The following is a 21,045-nucleotide window of genomic DNA, read 5'->3' as shown; positions in this document are numbered from 1 at the left end:
CTGTGGCTCTCTAAAGTTCAGCCCTACCCAACAAAATCTTATTCCTTAGTATTTAACTTTATGGGGGGGGGGAGTGCAGGATGTGGAGATCAAGGGAAAAAAAGAAAGTCTACAAGAACTCCAGAGAGAGGTGATTATGAAAGAAGTGAGAAACACTGGCTCAGTGCTATGGGATGTTGGGACCCAGATGGGAAATGGTGATGTGAGAATTCCATGATAAATGTAGGAAGGGAACCCATGGATGACTGAACTTAAAGAGGAACTCAGGCTGGACTTTTTCTTCCTCCTCTGTAATAGGCAGATCCCTCTGGCCTAAGATCTATGCTCTCATTGGTTAGGTACTCACTTTGGGGAAAGCGGGGTGGGTTATCATTGACATCGGAGAGGGTGATGTTGACTGTTGTGGTCCCAGCTAATCCTCCAAGCTGCCCTCCCATGTCCTTGGCTTGGATAATCACTTCATAGTATTCTTTGGCTTCTCGGTCCATGTTCATGAGTGCAGTCCTAATTACACCTGCAGGATAGAAAAGACTATTTTTAAAAACAAACCCACAAATCCAGTGTTTAAGATTGGCTTCTAGGTTTCTCCTTTGTGCATGGTTAATATCTAGAGTCGAGATGCAAATCATCTGTATTTTATTAAACTTGAAGTCAGAATTCTAGCTTCAAAACAGTGCTGTGCTTAAAGAAATGGCGAGTGAACACTATTCTGGCAGGAAGAGCTGAGGGCCGATTTCCTTTGGCGACATTACTGAGTGAGAACAGCAGGTGGCAGCAGTGGTTCTTGAACAGCATTAGGGACTAGCAGTCTGGGCCGATTTCAAGGGTCTCTGTTGTGCCAAAGAAAACTGGGGCTTCGGTCCCAGAAACAAAGCCTTGTATGTCTGCAAATCTGTGATTTTAGATAATTCTCTTTCAGCCCGCTCTTTCTTTAGCCCCTAGAGCCCTTGTAGTGTGAATGACTTTTCTTGAGGCAGCTTACTCCTAGTCTGCTTTTCCCTGCCTCCCCAATACCTGTAAGCAGGGCTGGAATTCTGATTTCATTTTCCTTTTGTTATATATTCATTGAGTTTGTTACGTTGTGCTTACCTCTGTGCTTCACTGATTTCCACGAGCTGGGACATGAAAGAGGCTCTGTTGAGTGGCATAAGGGATGAACTCCCCCACACAGGAAGTAGCAGCATCACAGTGTGATGAGACAGTTTAATTTAAGAAGAGGGGTCTAAAACAAAATCCAGTGAAATGCACTGTTTTGATCCTGCCAAGGATGTGCTGTAATGTTTTATCTCCCTTTTAGCCCTGCTACATAGAAAAGTTGACTTCTGGGGCGCCTGGGTGGCACAGCGGTTAAGCGTCTGCCTTTGGCTCAGGGCGTGATCCTGGCATTATGGGATCGAGCCCCACATCAGGCTCTTGCTCTTCCGCTATGAGCCTGCTTCTTCCTCTCCCACTCCCCCTGACTGTGTTCCCTCTCTCACTGGCTGTCTCTATCTCTGTGGAATAAATAAATAAATTCTTTAAGAAAAAAAAAAAAAGAAAAGTTGACTTCTCTACAACTCTAGGCAAAGATTAAAGGCTTGTTTAGTGCAAGTTTACAGCATGACCCTTGGCTAAATAGACTTTTTGCATGCAAAGAGAAGAGATTGGGAACCACAAACCTGTCTCTAGTTTACTCTTATAGTGTATATATTGCATTATAGTAACAACATTCTAAAGTGAAATATGCAGCATTTTCCTTTTTTAAATGCCCTATGGGCACAGCAATAACTATCTTTTCATGTATTTTTGACCTTAACACTAAAGAGCCCCCTGGGAGCTGTCAAAATAATGTAAGTTTCCTCTTAGGATATAAAGGACACATTACCCTCTTCCTGTCTGTATTTTTCTTCCCTGTGGGCATCCCCCTCCACTTTCTCTCCCCCTCCCCCCTGTCGAATTGTTAAAGTTACTGTTTTATAGAAGTCCCTCACTGCAACCTTTTTTCTTTCCTTCTACTAATTTATACTCCCTCACTTTCTGCTTTTATGATATAATTTTCTGAATGCCTGGTTCCCCTTAGGACTTTCGGAAAAAAAATTCTATCAGGTTGCTAATAGAAATATATTTTTTTTCTTTCAAATGGAGAGGTGACTTTGAGTGTTAACCACTTACTTTACCTCTGACTGTAAGTTTTTTTGCTCAAGTTCCTTGTTAGTTACTCTTAGGTCTTCAGTTTTCCTGTGCATAAAATGGGAATAACAGTACTCCCATGTATTTCACATGTTCGCAAGACTAATGGAAGGCTCAAATATGGTAATGTCTATGAAAGTATTTTATTTTATTTTATTTTTTTAAAGATTTTATGTATTTATTTGACAGAGAGGCAGGAGAGCGGGAACACAAGCAGGGGGAGTGGGAAAAAGAGAAGCAGGCTTCCCGCTGAGCAGGGAGCCTGATGTGGGGCTCGATCCCAGAACGCTGGGATCATGACCTGAGCCCAAGGCAGATGCTTAACAACTGTGCCACCCAGACCCCCTATGAAAGTATTTTAGAAGGAAGAAAGCTTGGCACAAGTGCAGAATAATAACAATAAATTCTGTAGTCAAGCTCTCAGGCAAAACTCTTTGAAAGAAACACAACCAAACTTCTGTCAATTTGTCCTTTTTTGCCACATTCCTTCTTAGCCATCCAGTTCTTTAAGCTGTCCTCCCTGTGAGAGCTTCCCACTCAGCACCTCCCTATTTGGGGGCCACACACCATGCTCTCTGCTTTCCCCCCTCAATAAAATCTGTGTGTCCTGGCATCCATTTATTCCGGCCATGTTCTCTACTTAGTACAGGGTGGTTCAGTGGGAAGAACATTAGATCAAAAGTCAGGGGACATATCTACAAATAGAGCACTTTGTTAGGTCTCAATTCCCAATTTCCTCATTTGTTAAGTGACTGGTAATGGACTGGATGTTTCCCCTACGACTCCTCATTGTTTCCAAATCAATGATCCTCCTTCTCTAGCGAGCCCAGGTTAATGTGTCAATCCTCTCAGGTCTTCTTGGAGTGATAAAAGACAATCCCTGGGAATAAATGCAACTGTAGGAGTTATTGAAGGCTAGTGAGGCTGTCCCTTTGTGTAGGCAGGCCTTTTGGCCTCTCCAGTCAGAGTCTGTACACTGTCTAGACATAGTGCTGCTCTTACCCACCAGGGCAGTGCTAGTTTGCTGTCTTAATCCTAAAGCTTGGAACAATCTTCTTTTGATAATACAGTCCCTTGAGAGTCCTTGAAAAGGAGAGTTGGGTTTGTCACAAATAGCAGTTATGAATTAGTAGGGAATAAAGCAACCGCCGCTGACGACGTGCATCAAATACCTGTTTTGGAGTCCACGGAAAAATACGGCTGGCCCTGGAGAATGCTGTACACCACCCGGGCACTGTTGCCGTAGGTTGGGTCATCAGCATCTGTGGCTGTCACCTGGATAACAGAGGTCCCTGAGGAAGAGAAATGATGGAAACCTGTTCAAGTTGAATTGCTAAAGGCTGGAAGCAATGCTGAATAGACAGTCAACGCAGTTGCAATTGTTATGTTTGCTTCCTTGGGAGAACCCTTTTTGAGGTCAAGCTTCCATAGCTCCTAATTTGTGCCTCTCTAGTGAGACAGGAGTTATTTGTGTTTTAAATTCTTAGTCACCAGTAAGAACAACACAGCCTTTGGGTTCTTCATTGCTCTTTTGATAATACCAAAATTCTTCTCCCTATGAATCAAACATTTATCTATCTGTTTTCTATCTTTTAAGAATCAGAACTGCATAACAATGCTAGGCTTATTATTACTATTATTTTTTACTATGGCTGAGTTCACTAAGTAGTTTCCTGCCTAGGGACTTGGTTGTCATTTTTGGTCCAGGTTTATAATTTGGGAGCTGTTCGGCACATTCTCTCTTTCTTTGTGTATAGAGAGGAGGATCTTCTGTAGGAGAACTGCTGTCTGTGAGAATCAGTGACTCTCCACCTTACCCACTGGTGACATTTCTGGCACAGTGGCAACATAAGGTCCATCCAGGAACTTGGGCTCATTGTCATTGATGTCTTGGATTTTGATGATGAACTCTGACTCTGGCTCCATTGGTCTGCCTGTCCGCCTGTCTAGGGCTTGAGCCCTTAGAGTGTACTGGGCCCTTTCCTCTCGATCAAGCCTCTGAATGGCATGAATGTCTCCCGTGGTGTCGTCGATGGTAAACACGACACCTGCACCTTCTCCTGAGAGGATGTATTTGATGGATCCATCTCCCCTGTCCATGTCAGAATGAAGCTAGGGAAAAAAAACAAAACAAAACAAAGCCTGAAATCTCATTATGGATATGAACAGGTGTTGGAAATAAATTGATTTTCAGTTTGGTCCAAACTTATGACCGTCTTTCAAACAGGAAGAATTTTCTTTCACTCAAATGTTTAAAATGTTGGTCTACAAAGAATTAATATACATTGAACATGATTGTATCAAAGACCACATATAGATTGATGAATAAGTAAAGTTTTTCCACATCACAGTCAGTATCCTGAACTTACTACTCTATTGTTAGGTTCCTTTCCCTGAGAAGTATGGAAAACAGGAGTTCTGGGAAGTTAGGCCCCCAACATGAGAATAGGAGCAAGTTTAATAAGGAGGAACCTAGCATTTCCACTTAAGAAAAAAAAATGGACAAGCCTAACATTTTAAAATAAGTATTTGACATAAATTAAATCTTGGAGTTTCAAAAACCTTGTGATAATTCAAGTTGCATGAAAAAACTGATGGACTAACTAATAAATAGGCTATGGCCACTCTTCTGGAAATTGTAAATGACCTCCAGGGACTCCTGCAACTCTCTGATTCTGTGGTCCCAATTCAGTAATTTCAATCAGTAGGACTATGTATGCGTGCCTCTGTTTCGGGTGTCAGAATGGATTTAACGGCTGGTTGTTGGTATTTGCATCAGTGTATCTCTCTTTGGTGGGACCAGTTCCTGGGCTTGTAATTGAATCACTCAAATCTATATGTTGATGGTTGAGTTAGGGACATGCTTTTATCTGGCTAGTGGGGGCAGACGTATCTGGCCTAAAACATGATGTCAGTTATAAGTTGAGGGGCTTTGACAAAGTATTGAATGTTTATTACCCTCAAGTTTCTAATATTATAAAATGTGGAGAACACCATTAATTCTTTTGAAGGGTTGTTGGGATCATTAGAAATTAATGTATGAAAGCACCTAGCACAGTGTCTTTCCCATAATAGGAACGCTATAAATGGGGCCGATTATGATGAGGATAATAATGACAGTGATATGCATAGAGAAAACGGTATTAACATGCCCAGCTCTTCTCTGCTCCTTCAAGCCTTCAGGAGTAGCAGAGACACACAAACAACCTGTTGGCTGTTTTATTATGCGTAGTCTAACGGGGAAAGCTGCAGAAGGCTGCCTGAAGCATTGTTAGGAAATTGGTACTCTGAGGATTAAATGGCACAGACACCAAGAGGACACCTGAAATTATATTCACAACATCCTCAGACAAGGATGGGTTTGGAGGTTGTGGCTGCCTTTGAGTTGATCTCAGATTGACTCATGGCCGAATCACGCAGGCAGTGATTTTGCTGCCTAGAGGAGTTCAGCTGTGTCTTACCTAGAAAGGGGAAATAAGAGCATAACATTGGCTGAAAAAAAATAGCTAGTGGATTTTTTTTTCTACTTAAAGAAGTCTATTTACAATATGAAATTCTCACGTTTCCTCTTTCCATATACATAATTATTATTTTTTTGCAATCCAAATCTTCTATTTATGCAGTTAAAAATACGAGAGGTGCCCAGCTCTTATCGTGTAGAATAGAAAGCCATTTTATTGGGACCTGGTCATAAAGACATGAAAATCCATTCCATCTGGAACTGTGTTTCCAGGCAAAGGAATGGGATTAGGAGGAAGAGGATAAGAATCTCAGGTTTTTTTTTTTTTTTTTTAAGATTTATTGGTTTATTTGAGAGAGGTAGAGTGTGCACAGGGGGAGGGAGAGAATCTCAAGCTGACTCCTCGCTGAGCTTGGAGCCAGCAGGACTTGATCTCACGACCCATGAGATCACAACCTGAGCCAAAACCAAGAATCAGATGCTCAACAGACTGAGCCACCTAGGTGCCTCAGGCTTTTTTAATTAAAAGAAAAATGCTGTGTATTTTAAGACATGTAATCTTAAGGCATGTGGCATAGAACCTTTGCTTATAATGAAATAGGTTCATTTAGGGCATGGCAGATTATTTAGGGGGAAGAAAACAGAATAGAAGTTGACATAAAGTACCCAGGACTATTTTGAGGTATTCTATTTATTATCTAAAATGCTTTGTCCTGTTGTCCTTAAAAAGACTAAGCATACTTACTGTTATCACAGGCCAAACTTACGTGAGTATTCTGCCTATGGAAGGTGCTTAATAAATAACAGAAGGCTAAAATCGTTGCTGCTGCAGAGGTCCTGGCTCCTCAGGAGCCGTCCAGCTGGCTGATGTCAGTGGAATCTGGGCTGAACACCAGATTTGTTACCTTTGTTTTTGTCTGAATTGGGAGAAGAATGTGAGGAATTCTCTGGGGGGTAAGTTCCTTGAAGGCAGGAACCATGTGCCTTTCATCTTCCTGTGGATTCTCCCATGCTGCAAATGCTCAGTACAATTGTATGGAGTGAGTGACTTAGGGTATAGGATTAGGGTTAAAAGCTTTTGGTAAAATGTTACCTTTGTTTTAAAAGAGCTAGCATGCATCTTTCAGATAGCTTCTGTGTGTGTGTTTGTGAGCCCGTGTGCAAGAAGGAGAGAAGGAAGGGAGGAGGGGGTGAGAGGACATCCACAGAGAAGCATGATAAGCCTTTTATGAACAGGAACAAATGGGGACCAGGTATGAAAGGGACCAGAATCTGCTTACACAGAACTGTTTTTTGAGGATTATAATTGTATCATTTCAGGATCCAATCAGGGAACAAAACCTAAGCCAGTTATTTTAGCAGAGCAAATTTAATACGGAGAATTGGAAAGGCAAAAAGGGAACACTGAAGTTTTGGAGGGTTAGAAAGTCCAGGAAACAGCTAGTGTCCCTCTGGCTGGCGGCAGAAGGCAGCACATGGGGCTCCTGGAATCTAGATGTTTGGAGGAGGCTGGGCCTGAGGCCTTGGAAGAGGGAGTGCTGTCGCCTGGGGCTGGGACTTCAGGAGCTTGGAGGAGGCGCCCCCAGCACCCACTTTTCTCAGACTTCAGACTGCGATTTCTGAGAAGAGGCTGCTGTCCAGTTGTGCTGAACTTTCTCAGGGGATGTGATGAGGCTGGTGCTGCGAGTGTGGGGAGGATCCAGGAACTGGAACCACCTGTTGGCTAGGTAACAGGAACAAGTCCCTTCTCCCTCCTCCTGCCTCTGGTTCTCCCTCTAGTATATTCTACTGTCGGAACCCAATGGGGAGCTGGTCCAAAAAGGAGAAACTGTGGCTCACAGAGTCCCAGCCCTGACTGACATCACCACGGGGAGTATGGGAAGGTGAATACAGAGCTGAGAGACTAGCTTAATAACCAGCATGGTAATGTGCATTTAATATTAGGGTTCACCAGCCGTAGAATACACATTTGGTCATGACAATTGCAAACGCGAGGCATTGCTAGCTTTCCCTTAAGTCACTCAGCAAATTGGCAGTGTAATAAAAATGTGTTTTATAATTTATCTGTATTTCATTCAACTAACGCTGACTACCAGCTCTTCAGAGGAAGGTAAGGAGCTTCTGGAATGGAGTTGGCAGCACATGGTTATGTACTACTTGGGAAAACATTCTTCCTCCCCAAATCTAGACAGAACAAGATAGGTGGATATCCTACAAATCCTAATAATGCTTTAGTTTATAAGATCTTCAGCCAAAGGAGTAGTGAAGGGTGGGAAGTCCAGGTAGGTTATGAAAAATCTTAGTTGATTTAATATTTTATAAACAAGGGTGATTTTCACTCTTCTTGTCATCTTTCACAGTGCCTTGTACACTTCCAGGAGCACGGTGGGGCTTGTACCTTGCTGTTAGACAGCTTCCGTGTAGCTGTTAACCTCAGCATGCCTTGGAACCACAGCTTCGTGCCCAAACACCAGCTCTCTGCAACCCACTCTTTGCATATGTCAATATAATCTAGCTTTAACTCAACACTGCCTTGTCCCTGGAAAGCCCAGTGTGGATTTTATAAGGCCATACCAATTACAGCTGATAATTGTTACCATACTCCTCTGAAATAAGCAAATACTCAGGCAGGCTCTCTAAATAGACATCTTTCAGAGCTCAAGGTGACAATCTAAATGCCCCTGGGAGAGAGGGAGTGAAAGGTGGATGAATTCTCTTTCAAAACAAAGTAAGGGAGGAAGGTGCCTGGGTGAGTGACTATGTAATGTGGAGTAACACCCCACTTCACTGGCTGCTTAGTGTTGGCTGGATACGATGGCTGTAGAGATGCCTGGGGTGTTCTGTGTCCTGGGTTGGGGTAATTAGGAAAGGGTGGGCACTAATCATGAGTACTAGAGAACGGGTGCTAGACAGCTAACTAAGTTCCCAGCATTGGGAAGCAGTTGGGCTTGGCTGGATCCCTGGTGCCCTAACACATTTGACTCTTCATTGTATTTCTCAGGGCAATGAAAAGGGAAGCCTGTGGCTGTAATGTCAGATTTTCTGTTACCTTCTTTGTAACTTCGGGCAATAAGCATAATCTCTCTGAGCTGTGTTCCATAGGCTAATTATCTAAAAGTGGTGAATCACACTTAACCTTACAACACTGTTGTGATGATTAAATGATCTGCTCTATATGACTGTGACTGACACATAGTCCTGTGGTAGCCCCGTAAAATGTTAGATACCTTTGCCTTTCTGTAGTGTTGTATGTCCAGCCCTGTGCTGGGTACTCAGTGTTGGGGAAGCGTAGGGAAGGCTAAGGATGGCATCTCAGCTTCTACCCTTGGGAGAAGGGAAGAGGGCTCTAAATTGTACAAGCACACAAAGCAATTACTGAATACAAATAAGTGTATTTTCTTAAACTTATTTCAGCAGTAGCCATGTGTGTCTAGTTGGAAGAAATATTTTATAAAAAATGAGTAGCTAGAAGTCTTTGGAACTCTGAATAGATAGAAGATGTGTTCATGATAAAAATGGCTTTTAAGCTAAGGCCCTGAGCAGGTGGAATGTGATTGAACAGAGAGGTGGTAACAGTGTGTCCTGGGGAGGGCAGTAGCATGGGTACACATCTGTGGTAGGGACAAATGTGGTATGTGTATCAGGGCCAGTAAGGACACTGGTGTGGCTGGGATCAGGAGTAGATTTGTGAAATCGTAGGGGAGGGCTGGATAAGGGAGGAAGACTCATTTTCTGCAAGTCCTTGAACTATATGCTAAGAGCTCTGATAAGCATTGGAGCTACAGTGCTTTCTTAATCAGAGGAGTGACGTGATGGAAAGGGTGTTTCAAGGAGATGAGTGTCTTGAGTCCTGGGGGGGGGACTGGGAGGATTCTCTCTACAGGGAGACGGGTAGTCACTGCTTAGTTAATCTAATCATGAAGAGCAGAGGGACCACGGTATTGGCAGAGCCTGGAGAGGATGAGGTGACTCTGAGAGAAACTGGCAAGGAGATATTGACGGGATGTGGTGACTGGTTGTGCATGAGGGAGGGAGAGAAGGAAAGGAAGGAGTCAAAGAGAAGTCACAGATTTTGAGTCTAGGAGATTTGCGGCTGCATCAGGTTACATGCGTTACTGAGCTGCTGAGTTCCTATAGTGAAATCCCTATCTATCACTATTACTGCTACTGCCACTATCACTACTACTATTACAGAGGAATGATCATTAAGATCTTTCTCTGGACCAAGTCCTGTGCTAAGCACTTTACATGTGTTAGCTTATTTAATCCTTACACCATGAGGTATTAAATATCTTTTTGAGCACCTTGTATGTGACAGGTGCTGTGTTAGGCCTTAGGGATAAAATGGGAGCACTGTCCTTGCCCTCACTGAGCTTGTAGTCTAGTCCAAGGCTTCAGACAATACTCATGTAAATAAAAAAGTGAATCACATATTGTAGGTTGTGATTAGAGCTCTGAAAAAAATCATGGCCGTGAGAGACTCTTAACAGAGGGCCCAACCTTAGAGAATGGTCAAGGAAGACCTAGATTCAAAATGAGCCCTAAAGAGTGAGGAGAAGCCAACCACGAGAGAAGCCAGAGGAAGAATATTTTATTATGCGGGAACAATCAGGCAAAGCGTGGCAAGTTGTAGGAAGTACCAGAAGGCTATGTCCCTGGAACACGAGAGGAAGGGAAAGAAGAGTGGCTTGTGATGTGGTGGGAGGCCAGGAGGCAGGCTGGGTCAGAGAAGATTGTCCTTGGGAGCTGTGGGGAGGAGTCTGGGTGATTCAAAATACAGCGGGATGACATTGAAGGGTATAAGCAGAGTGACATGGTCTGACTCTCATGTGTGGAGAATGGATTGGAAGAAAGTGTGGGTAGAAGTGCAGAAACTGGTTGAGAGTCCAGGTGTTTGCACAGGTGAGAGATATCAGTGGAAGTGGAGGTGGGAGAAATGAAGGATTTGGGAGGTATTTTGGCAAAGGACTGACAATTTGCAGGTGGAGAGAATGTGAGGGGCAAGAGAAAGGGAAGAATGACCACCTTGTCTCTGATTTTAGAAACTGAGTGATGGCAGTGCTAAATAACATAGGGAAGACTGGGGGAAGACTTGGTTTGGGAGGAAAACCAAGAATTCCTTACTGGATATGCTACATTTGGGAGGGCTTTGAGTCATAAATGTGGAGCTGTCAAATATATGATAGGGTTTATGAGTCTGAAGCCCAGACAAGTGGCCTGAGCCAGAGATGGAGGCTTTGGATTCATTGGTTTAGAGGTGGTGTTTCACACCACGGGGATGGCAAATCCATCCAGAGAATGAATGTGGGTAGAGAAGAGGCCTGGGGCAAAGCTGACAAGCTGGACCACTAGAAGATGGGGTCAGGTGGAGGGAGAGGACCAGCAAAGAGGCTGAGAAGGAAGGAGGGTAAAACGGGTTTGTGAAGGTCACGAGACCGAAGAAAGTGAGTCAAAGATGGACTGGTCACCAGCGTCTGAAGCCATGTTGGGCGGTTCCATAAAATGAAATATTAGATTTGGTAGTAGGGAGGTCCTTGGGAGCACTAAAAACACGACTTTAATGCAGTGGGCAGAAGTCAGATCTGAATTCAGAAGTGGTTAGCAGTTGAGAAAAGAGCTTATGCAGACAACTCTTTGAGAAGTTATAGTTTTCTTGTTATCCCCACTTGATGTTGGAGGAAACAGGCTAACGGGGCTTCATGTCCTGTCCAGAGTTGTTCTGGAAGCAATTGGCAAAGCTAGGTTTTGAACCCACATGTGTTTGACTCTGAAACCCACATTCTTAGCCTCGGTGCTAAACAAGTGTTTAAGTTATCATTTGAATGAATTATTTATTTTCTAATTAGGTCCTTGTTTCCCATTTTCTCTCACTTGGTTGCTTTCACAAAATGGTCTCTGATTAACATCCAAATAAAGTAAACACCCAAGAAAGCCTGGATTAAAAATGAAATGATGATAGGTAAATCATGGGAATTCGAGTGTAAAGTTTATAAATATATTCATTGATTGTCTCCAACTATTCTAAAACACATGCTAGGATCTTCTGAAATGAAGAATGTTTTAACCCCCCCTCCCCCCCCATTAAATTTAGGCTCCAGGCAATACCTGTGGAAATGCTTTGGGAAAAACAAAACAAAACAAAACACAAAAACCCAAAACAAAACAAAGGGCAAAATCCCTCTACTTCCCCCTTTTCATTTTCCAGTTTCTTTCTTCCCCATCCTGTTATTCCCCAAAGCTGCTGCTGCTGCCTCTTTCGGGTCTCTAATGGCTCTTGCAGGGTCCCAGGCTTTTCCTCCAAAATCCAATTCTTTGTTTTCTCCCGCTTAGAGCAGAGGCTTGAACAAGGAGAGAAATCTTTCCTTTTCTGACTGATATCCGACAAAGCCAAAATTAGATTTCAATTAGCTGTCAAGTGACATACCACTAGTTAAAATTGTTCTCAGGACTCAGACACAGGCTAGGTGACCTCTCATATTCAGTTCATATTTGTATTCCCTTTCAATATTCGATACCCTTATAATTTGTCTGTGTGGCCATTCTTACCTTGCCAACATACAAAGGGTCAGTTCCAGTGTACTCTTCCAGAACAAAAAACTGGTTCCAAACCCAGCTCCTCTTCATCCGCGAGTGTGACTGTGGCTTGTCTGACAGCAGCGCTTCTAATTTGCCTGGTGGTGTTGGTGTGCCCGAGAGAACGGTGGTCGTAAGGTCCATCAGTCCCCAGAAGTACAAGGACATGCCAAGTCCCAGCCAGCTCTTTGCATTGCTCATTCTACCAGAAGTCCACATGGGATTGCCAGGTTTTCAGAAAGTAAAGTACAGGATGGTGAAGCCACTGGAACTTGAGTATTTTCCAAGTAAAAAAATACTAATGCAGTTTACCGGACACTTAGGCTTCTCAAAGGAGATCTCAATTCAAGTCAATCTGCTTGAAGTTGACTTCCTGTCAAGTTAAGGAGAACACACTGTGATGATGTCAAATGCTCTCCTGTGGGCTTATAGCAAGTTTTCAAGAAATGTCAGTAAATATTCCGTTCTCCACTCAACGAATTAAAGAGTCATAACATGTTACTGCTTTAGAAATGTTTGAGTAACAAATAATATTTTAATAAAAAGAAGACAACTTATCTTGCTATAATCAATCCCAAACTTTTGGATATGGATTTCAGCGGGAATAAAACTGGTGAATAAATTTCTTCTCATTGGTAACATAGCTGGAGGGTTATGCTGTATTATTGATTGGCTTGAATTAATAGTGTGCTCTTTGAAATATTTATGACCAGACAGCCTCTTAAACTCTTAAAAACAGCATTCATTTCCAAAATTTACAGCTAATAACTAATATTTTCATTAGCCCAGCTGCTTTTCTTGGCTCATTAAAAAGCCAAAAGCAAATCTAACTATCTTTTTTTTGCCACCCACAATTATCTTATGTCTACCCCATGTTATTGATAATGTTAGGAATCTCGGACTTCATTTATAAGCAGCCACAGATCACTTCTGACTTTAATCATTCTCTGGGCTCCTGGTGGAATTTGCGTTTCACACTCTACTGCTTTGGCTCTGAAGCGCTGAGAGGGGCTGCTAACTAATGTGACCTTTCTAGGGTTTGAATGGTCAGTTAATCATTTTATCACTCACAACAGACTTTGAAGTGCTCTTAGTCACATGCTACTGTGGGCATGTTAAGAGAGGCTAGCCAACACATTTTTTTCCTGATCTGAAAGACTCATTTAGACAAAGGGATGTTGACTTCTACCCTGGGGACACCTTTTCATCAGTCAAACTTCTTTTGTTGCTATGAAGGCAGATTAGCTGGTGACCTCACTCCTGGGCTATGACCTCATCCACCTTTTCTTCCTTTACTTTGGCTAGGCGAAATGAAATGGCATAGCACTCCCACCACTCTGTCAAAACAACCAAAATGACTTCTGTGGGCTTAATATTTTCACTTTTAATGTGGAGAACTGTCATTGTCTCAGAACAGATGTGTGTGTTTGGGGATTTCAGACCCATGCAACTAAATAACACTCTTTCTACAAGTGGTTTAAAATGAATGCATTGATGGCATCTCAATTACCATCTTCTACCTGTCACCATCAGAACTCGTTTTAGCATCCTCTCAAATAGTCACTATTGAAGTGAACAAAAGAATTAAAAAAGATATTTTATAATCATTTCACACAATATGCCATTTCATTTTTGTGTGAGAAATCACTTCAATGAGAAGTGATAAAGAGGACAAGCTGGGGGAGACTAAAGAATTTCTGTAACCAAATGGGAGGCAGTGCCTCAAGTTCTAGCTCTTAAACTCAGATTGACTGTTAAGTAAAAACAAGCTAGGTGTGCCTTTTTTAGGGTGATGTATTTGTTAATAAAGAACAATGGTGTGCTAGAAGGTCGGTTACCAAGTATTAGCGGTTTTCCTCTTTGGACTGATAGACAGAAACCCAGCTTGTGTATCTCTGATCCTTGTCTAAGAAGAGATGTTCTGAAAGAAGGAGTCTTAACCCAGGGAGATGGATTAATGAAAAATATTGGTGACAAACAGCTATGCTGTTTTAAGGACTTAGAAGATGGACTAAAGGGCATGACCTCAAAAGCTATTGCCAGAGTACTGTGATGGATCGTCATAAGGGGAATATTTCATGTGTTGCAGGGCACAAACCTATCTGTAACTTCCCCAAAGAGCACTAGGCTGAGTGTGCCACAGTTCTTCCCTGTGGTTCTATTTTCATTACCTCTTACTTGTTCATTCTATAAACTTCCGTTCCTCCTGGTAAATAGGTAATGATAATTCTCCTGCCTACTTCACAGGACTACCTGAGGATCTCTCTGCTAGGATAATGGGGGCGAATGTACTCTGTAAATGACTGAGGTGCCAGACATTAGAGCAACCACGGAAGGAGAAGTTACCTGGGTTGTATGTTAAAAATGATGAAGCTGAGCCTGAACCATATTTCATGGGCACTTTTTGAACCAACATCTTGAAAGGGCTTAATATATACGTATTATTTCACAGATTTCTACATCTGCGATAAGTACTATGGGGTATTAGATTCTGGCCTAGCCTAATACTGTAATAACCACAATTATTTTTTTCTGTATAAGGGAACTTAATGAAGGACTAGCTGTTAGAAAACTCTGTAGAATAGAGAAAAATTATTTTTTTTAGATTGCATTTATCAAAGCTGGAACTCAATATATATATACTTTATTTAATATATTTCCTTTTCATGTCTGTGTTTCACATGTGTACATTTTGCCTAAGAGTTATGTTTTTTTAAGATTTTACTTATTTATTTGAGAGAGAGAGAACATGAGCGGGGTGAGGGGCAAAAGGAGAAGCGGACTCCCCGATATGGGGCTCAATCCTGGGACTCCGGGATCATGATCTGAGCTGAAGGCAGACGCTTAATCGACCGAGCCACCCAGGCATTATTTTTGACTATTTTGTATTTTCTCTGGTGGGTTTTAGGATCTTGCTTTTGGATTCTAAGTGCCCAGGTGCAGGCATGTTTGTGCGTGGGGATGTGCAGATGCCCCCTTTCCTGCTTGTACTGGCTAAATTTTCTGGACAGAATGAGATTTGAGGAAATTTTGAGGGATTTTAAATACTGTCGCTTATATTCTCTCATCTCTTACAAACTAGACTTGCATTCTTGCCAATTAAAAGCCTGTCTTTACCTCGGTGTGATCTGAAGAGCTCAAGAGAAAAAAGGTGTTTTTTAGAATCTTTGTGATGAATATTTTGTAGGCGGTGCAGCTGCCTGAGCTTTCATCTGTCTCTCTTGCCCACTTTGGCCTCCTACACTCGAGTGCAAAGCCCTCACGTTCTTCCCTTTCACAGAACACGCATGAGAGTGGCTTTTGGATGTTTAGGACCTGTGGAGGCCTTGGTGATCCTGTGAAAGCTCGGGTGGCCCGGGTGCCCCTCTCATATTCCCTCTTACAGACATTAAATATCAAAGCCCGCAGCGCTGGTAAACTCTTTTGTGTTAAATAACTTGATAGCTACAGTTGATGGAAAGCACTTTATTCCTGCTTCCTCAGGGCAGAATGCATGAAAAATACTCCCTGCCTAACTTTTCAGAAAGTAAAATCTAGGTTATACAAAAGTTACATTATTCTTTTCACAATTAGAGCTGTTTATACAAGTGAAGGGAAGTCAGTTCTACCAGCTATACTAACCAGTTTCAATTCTTATAAAAGATATGTTCATGTTTTTCCTACGGGAAAGTAGTAGCGATGATGTGTTTGAAGGTGGGCAATTTCTGTTGTTCTAGTAAAGGAAGAGACTAATATATGTATATTTGTATGTATAGATCTGCTTTGGAAGACCACATATGCCACACAAAGAATACATTAGTGGAAATTGACTTCTGTGTTAAATGAGTCTTTTAAAAGTTTTTCCCCCATCCTGCCTGAAGAAAGCAAACAGCTTGGTAATGAACACAGTAGGAAGAAATTAAAGTTGTAGATAAAGTGTGCTCTTGGTGAATTGTTTATTTCATTACTTAAGTTTGTTGTGATATTTAAAATGTAGGGGGAAGGGAATGTTACTGCTTTCTCCTTGAAATGAACTGGGCTTTTATGGTCTCCCTCTGATTTCTTTCTTCATTATTCCAGTTTTCCTGAGCTTTTCATGGTTAATGGAAGTACTGCTCAGTAAAGCTCAAATGACATTTCTGTAGAAGCAGAAAGTCAGTTGCCCCTGCTGCTGACTCCCTCTCTGGAAGGAGGGTGTTTTAATTTTCTGATGCGGCCTCATGCCTTTAAGAGGTAAATGTTGACAGTGGTGTTGTGGCTTTGGGTAGCTAAACTTAAGTTATCCCTTTTGCTTATAGAAAAAGCCTTAAAAATGTACTTAAAAAGAAAAAAGAAACCTTGTGAAGATCCTAGATATGGCAGTGAGATGTGACTGTGTACCGGGACATGCAGCAACATTAAATTAGAATGCATCTCGGGGTCACCATTCTATCCTGCCTCTCAATCAAGGGCCTCAATTGAGAAATATGAGCAAACGTATTTTACTTAGGAGTCATACTTCAGCATAGAATATAGAACCCATAGAGAAGAGAGCATGTGGTTGTGTTATAAATTGGAGTGAAAAATTCATATGATGCTGTATCTTTGAGTATGTACAGTTCACAAACAACAAGGTACCCATTGTGGAATCCTATAAAGAAAATATTTTCATTGCTTCTATGAACAGACTTGCAGCATTCCTGAATCTGGATGTGTATGTCTGTACTCTTGACTGGAGTCCACCACTGGGATGTGTTTTGGAAAGGGTGTAAACTGTGGTTTTACATGCTGGAAGATGAGACACTTCTCTGACCTGAAGTCTTTTCCATTTGTTATAGATGTGCCATCTTCAGTTTGCTCCTGGGCAGTCAATCACTAAGCCAGTAGACGCTTCATCCCTCTTTTGTGGCCACCAACGTATCAGCCTACGCAAAGCTACCCATCTATGGAGGTGACTGACCCTCGGCAGAGCCAGAAGAGGTTGTCCAGGTACTAGATTCCTGGGATTTGGGTTGTGCTCTCACTTCCACTCCATACTCCACACCTTACCTGCGCCATGACACTGTCCCCAACCCCAAAGTTAGCATTTCTGAAATGGATATGGCTTAGAGTCAGTGTGTACATTTAATATGGTCATATTTCCTTCCCCTACTCCTCAAAGAGGCTGTTTATAAATTGATGGTGTGTCTAGAATTGAGGAATTATGGTATTGCCTTTTTTTTTTTTAACTGAGCAGCAGAAGAAAAAAAACAAAGCATACTTGATTTCCATGGAGATTTCTTAGAAAAGGTGGTCATTACTCTTGCTTATTCTAATTTTACTTACCTGTATTTCTGTGAATTCCTACTTCTCCAAGTTCCTCAAAAACAGGAAATTCTGAGCCTAAAATTTCAGCTGTTACAATGTTCACTCTGCTATTGTCATCTCTGAAATTCTCCTTTTCTCACCACTTATTCTTTCTTCTCTCCTTTTCTTTCCCACAACCAAACTAGATCAGGAGAGGGAGTGCTTTGAAGAAGTTAAAAAATGGAAGCATGGGACTGACGTAGCTGAGGGGGAGGCGCAGGGTGGCCAAACCAAAAGTTTAGGAATAGTATCTGGTTTTACATGAGTGTGTGTGTGTGTGTGCACGTGTGGGTGAGAAGAGTAGAACAAAAAAAAAAAAGGGAGAAAGTATGAATTATGTAATTAGGAGCTGGTTTTGTAAAACCTCATCAGGCCCATAATAAAAACCACCTTGTGCATTTACATATATGCTGGCTTTCTAGCTATGAACTCCCTAGCTCAGGTCATGAATACAGATATTTCTACTTTAGAAGTCATTTCACTAGAGTTTGTGCCCAATTCCTCCTTGCTTTCATTCCCATTATAATAATTTTTCCATTTAAGGATGCCTTGTCTTTCTTCCCATATCTTCCAAGAATGGCAAATAGATTCTTATGGATCCTTTCACGCATACTTAGTATCTAGTATATATTTTAATCCTAAAGGAGTCAGGAAGTTTTTGACCTACTTTATGCTTCCTCTAGTTTTCACTTTTAATCAAGCTAATGAAAGTACAGTTCAGTCCATGGGCAATTTCTTTGACTACAGTTAGACAAGAACGATCAATTTTGATTTTTCAGAGTTGTCTCGCATGCTCACTAATTTCTCGTCTTATGTAGCATTTATAATTGCACTAAATTTGTGCTTGTTCATTTTTAAAAAGCATGTGTTTTAAATTAAGTAATTCTCTGGCTAAAGTTCTTTGAAAGAAGTTGCAAATAATTGCTACTTACTGCTTTCCCTTTAATTTTGCCTTTGTACGGAACGTTAGGAAAGCAGGACAATTCTGTAGTCTTTCCTGGACCATAAAGGTTAATCCATAGGAAGAAGAGTTTTTGGCAAAAGTCAGTTTGCTGTCTAAAATTAAGACTTAACTTATTAATTTGATAAATATTTGAGCATCAAGTATGCTTGATCAATAGTGGTTTGCGAAGCCAAACGAAATGGAGTTTCAGTTTTAGCCCTACCACTTCTTATCTGTGCATGTCTTGAGCAAGTGACTTAAACTCTAGTCTGTTTGTCATCTGCAAACTGGAGATAATTATAGACTCTCACAGGGTGATTGTCAGAATTAAGTGGGAAAGTATACATGAAGCTCTTAGCACGGTGTTTGACAGATGGTTAAAGCCTTGTGTTTAAAAAACAGTAGGTGCTTAATAAAAGTTAGTTCTTTTTCCCTCCTTCAAGGAGTTTACAGTTTAGTAGGGGAGATACTGCCGTTAATACTGGTAGTAGTAATAGTAGGAGTAGGCGCAGGCATTATGGCATCGCTAGTGGCAGGGATGACAGTGTTGTAGCAGCAGGAATCACAGAAGCGGTGACAGCAGAAGTATTAGTGTGCAGTGTTCCCTTCATGCCAGGCTGTGTTAAGTCCTGTACCTTTACTTTGTCATTTAGTTTGCAAGAATTCCATGAAAAGTTATACTTTTCCCATTTTACTCGGAGACAAACCAGTAGTGGTGTGCTGGGATGGTTCCTGTAGAGCTCCCGCCCGCTCTCATGAGAGCTGATTTGCACGTCTGTTTGCAGCTCCTTAAACTGGCCATGGTGTGAGAGTTGACACCACAGCTCTTGGCAACTGCCATGGGGAGAGTGAGCGGGTGAACTTGGATTCTTCCTTGGGAGCGACTGCAGCATGTGTTTCGTATGTGACTGACTGTGACACGGATCTGTATGTGATAGGGGCCGCGAGACCCCTCCAAACAGTGTTAGGCCAGGTCAGGAGAGGGGGAAAGGATTTCTGTCAGGGAGGAAAAGTTTAAGGTAGCCTATGAACTAGACCTTGAAGGATGGAGAGGAGGGCATTCCTGTTGAAAGCAAATGCAAGTGCCAGGGTGCAGAGGCAGGATGCAAAGGCCTGTCAGGAGAATAGTATTTGAATTTGCTTGGAGAACGGGTCCTGTTCAAGAGAGTAATGAGAGATGGGCAGGGGAGACAGGTAAAAACAGTAGCTAGGAGCTGGGGACGCTGCTGGACTGAAGTGTTTTGAGTCTGTGGTTGTTTATCCTGAGCAGTTAAAGGTTTTTGAGCATGCAAATGAGCCAGTCCCATCACTGTTAAGTAGCCTCGCTGGAGAGTGGCAGAGAGCAGGTGGGAGAGTCTGTCTAGGGTCAGGGGAAGCTGTAAGGAGAACTTCAACTGGGAATCCCGGGGTAGGAAAAGGATTGGGGAGGAGTCTGAACCCTTGAGGAGACAGAGTCTCCATCACTGGGAAACTGAATCGATGTGAAGGAACGTGGGTAAGGAGGGGGAGTTGCTAATGAAACAATGACAGGAAGTTTCTGTGCTTAGGTTATGGATGGAAATTGGGAGGAGGCATTCGTTAGAGGCAAAGTAATAAATTTGGTTTTAGGCTTAGGGATAAAAAATTCATTCTTCCATGCCTGATTATTTAAAGAGGCAAGAACTTTCCTTCTCTTTTTAGTGCAAAACTTCAAAGCAGCTTTGGACATAAAGAATGTGAACTCCTTCCTCTCCCTGGGAGCAGTTCTGGCTGCTTCCAGAGCACACACTGCATGCAGGCCCCCTGCTCCTGACCCAGGGCTGGACCTGCTCCAGGTGCCTTCCTGTGGCCGACTTGGTGAAGCTGATCCAGGGTTTCAACTCAGCTAGGGACTTTTTGACCTGTCAGCTCCCAGATGTTGTTCCTTTTACACAATACCCACTCGAATGTTGGAGTCATGTGTATTTTATCTTTGATTTTTCTAATGTGTAAGGAATGTATACATAGAAGACAACTGGATATTCTGTTCAAGGACAAGAAAAACTCCTGGTAAAACAAAAAAAAAAATTGCACAGATATTTATTATTTCTTCTGTTAAAGGAAAAGAGAAACTTATCTCCTAATATCTGTTTTCAAAAAAACACCTCTCTTTTGGAAAATGATGCATAATTTGGACTCAGGACATGTTGGCTTAAGACTCTTTCTAGCTTTGCCCTTGAATGTGTGATGCTGAGTGTTTGCTTAACCTTGTTGAGGCTCAAATATCTTCTTTCAAGGGCTTAAAGTTTTAAAGGTTGTTGAAAATTATCATGACTTAATACTGTAGCTCAAGTTCTGTTTTATTTTTTTTACTTTCTCTATGTTTCCCATTTCATCTCCCTTCTCAAAGTGCATGCATTTCCCATTGACTGTTCGTTATTTGGTATTGTAATTATTTAGTTGTCTCTCTCTTCCCCATATTGTAAGCTCCTTGAAGACACAGATAGTGTCTTTTATCCTTATGGACTTGATACCTAGCACAGTATTTGACACATCCCAGGTGTTTAGGAAATATTAACTTGTGCCAATGTGTTTATTTTATTTTATTTTTTTTAAAGATTTTATTTATTTCAGAGGG

General features: G+C 41.9%; 1 protein-coding gene across 5 annotated transcripts in view; it reads right to left on the bottom strand.

Moving 5' to 3' along the window:
• The window catches only part of CDH20 (cadherin 20), a 215,768-nt gene that overhangs the window by 43,429 nt on the left and 151,294 nt on the right, over positions 1-21,045 (bottom strand). For all 5 annotated transcript variants that reach the window (XM_034642847.1, XM_034642849.1, XM_034642848.1 and 2 more), the window contains exons 2-5: positions 12,176-12,575; positions 3,987-4,281; positions 3,342-3,461; positions 347-514 (exon numbers count right to left, since the gene is read on the bottom strand). In XM_034642847.1, coding sequence (XP_034498738.1) covers positions 347-514; positions 3,342-3,461; positions 3,987-4,281; positions 12,176-12,421 — 829 coding nt within the window. In that variant the 5' untranslated portion in view covers positions 12,422-12,575. The remainder of the gene's footprint in view (positions 1-346; positions 515-3,341; positions 3,462-3,986; positions 4,282-12,175; positions 12,576-21,045) is intronic.

Source organism: Ailuropoda melanoleuca, chromosome 14 (assembly GCF_002007445.2).
Source record: "Ailuropoda melanoleuca isolate Jingjing chromosome 14, ASM200744v2, whole genome shotgun sequence".
Lineage (NCBI taxonomy): Eukaryota > Metazoa > Chordata > Mammalia > Carnivora > Ursidae > Ailuropoda > Ailuropoda melanoleuca.
The sequence above is the reverse complement of the archived record's forward strand: the minus strand, read 5'-3'. Positions and strand labels throughout refer to the sequence as shown.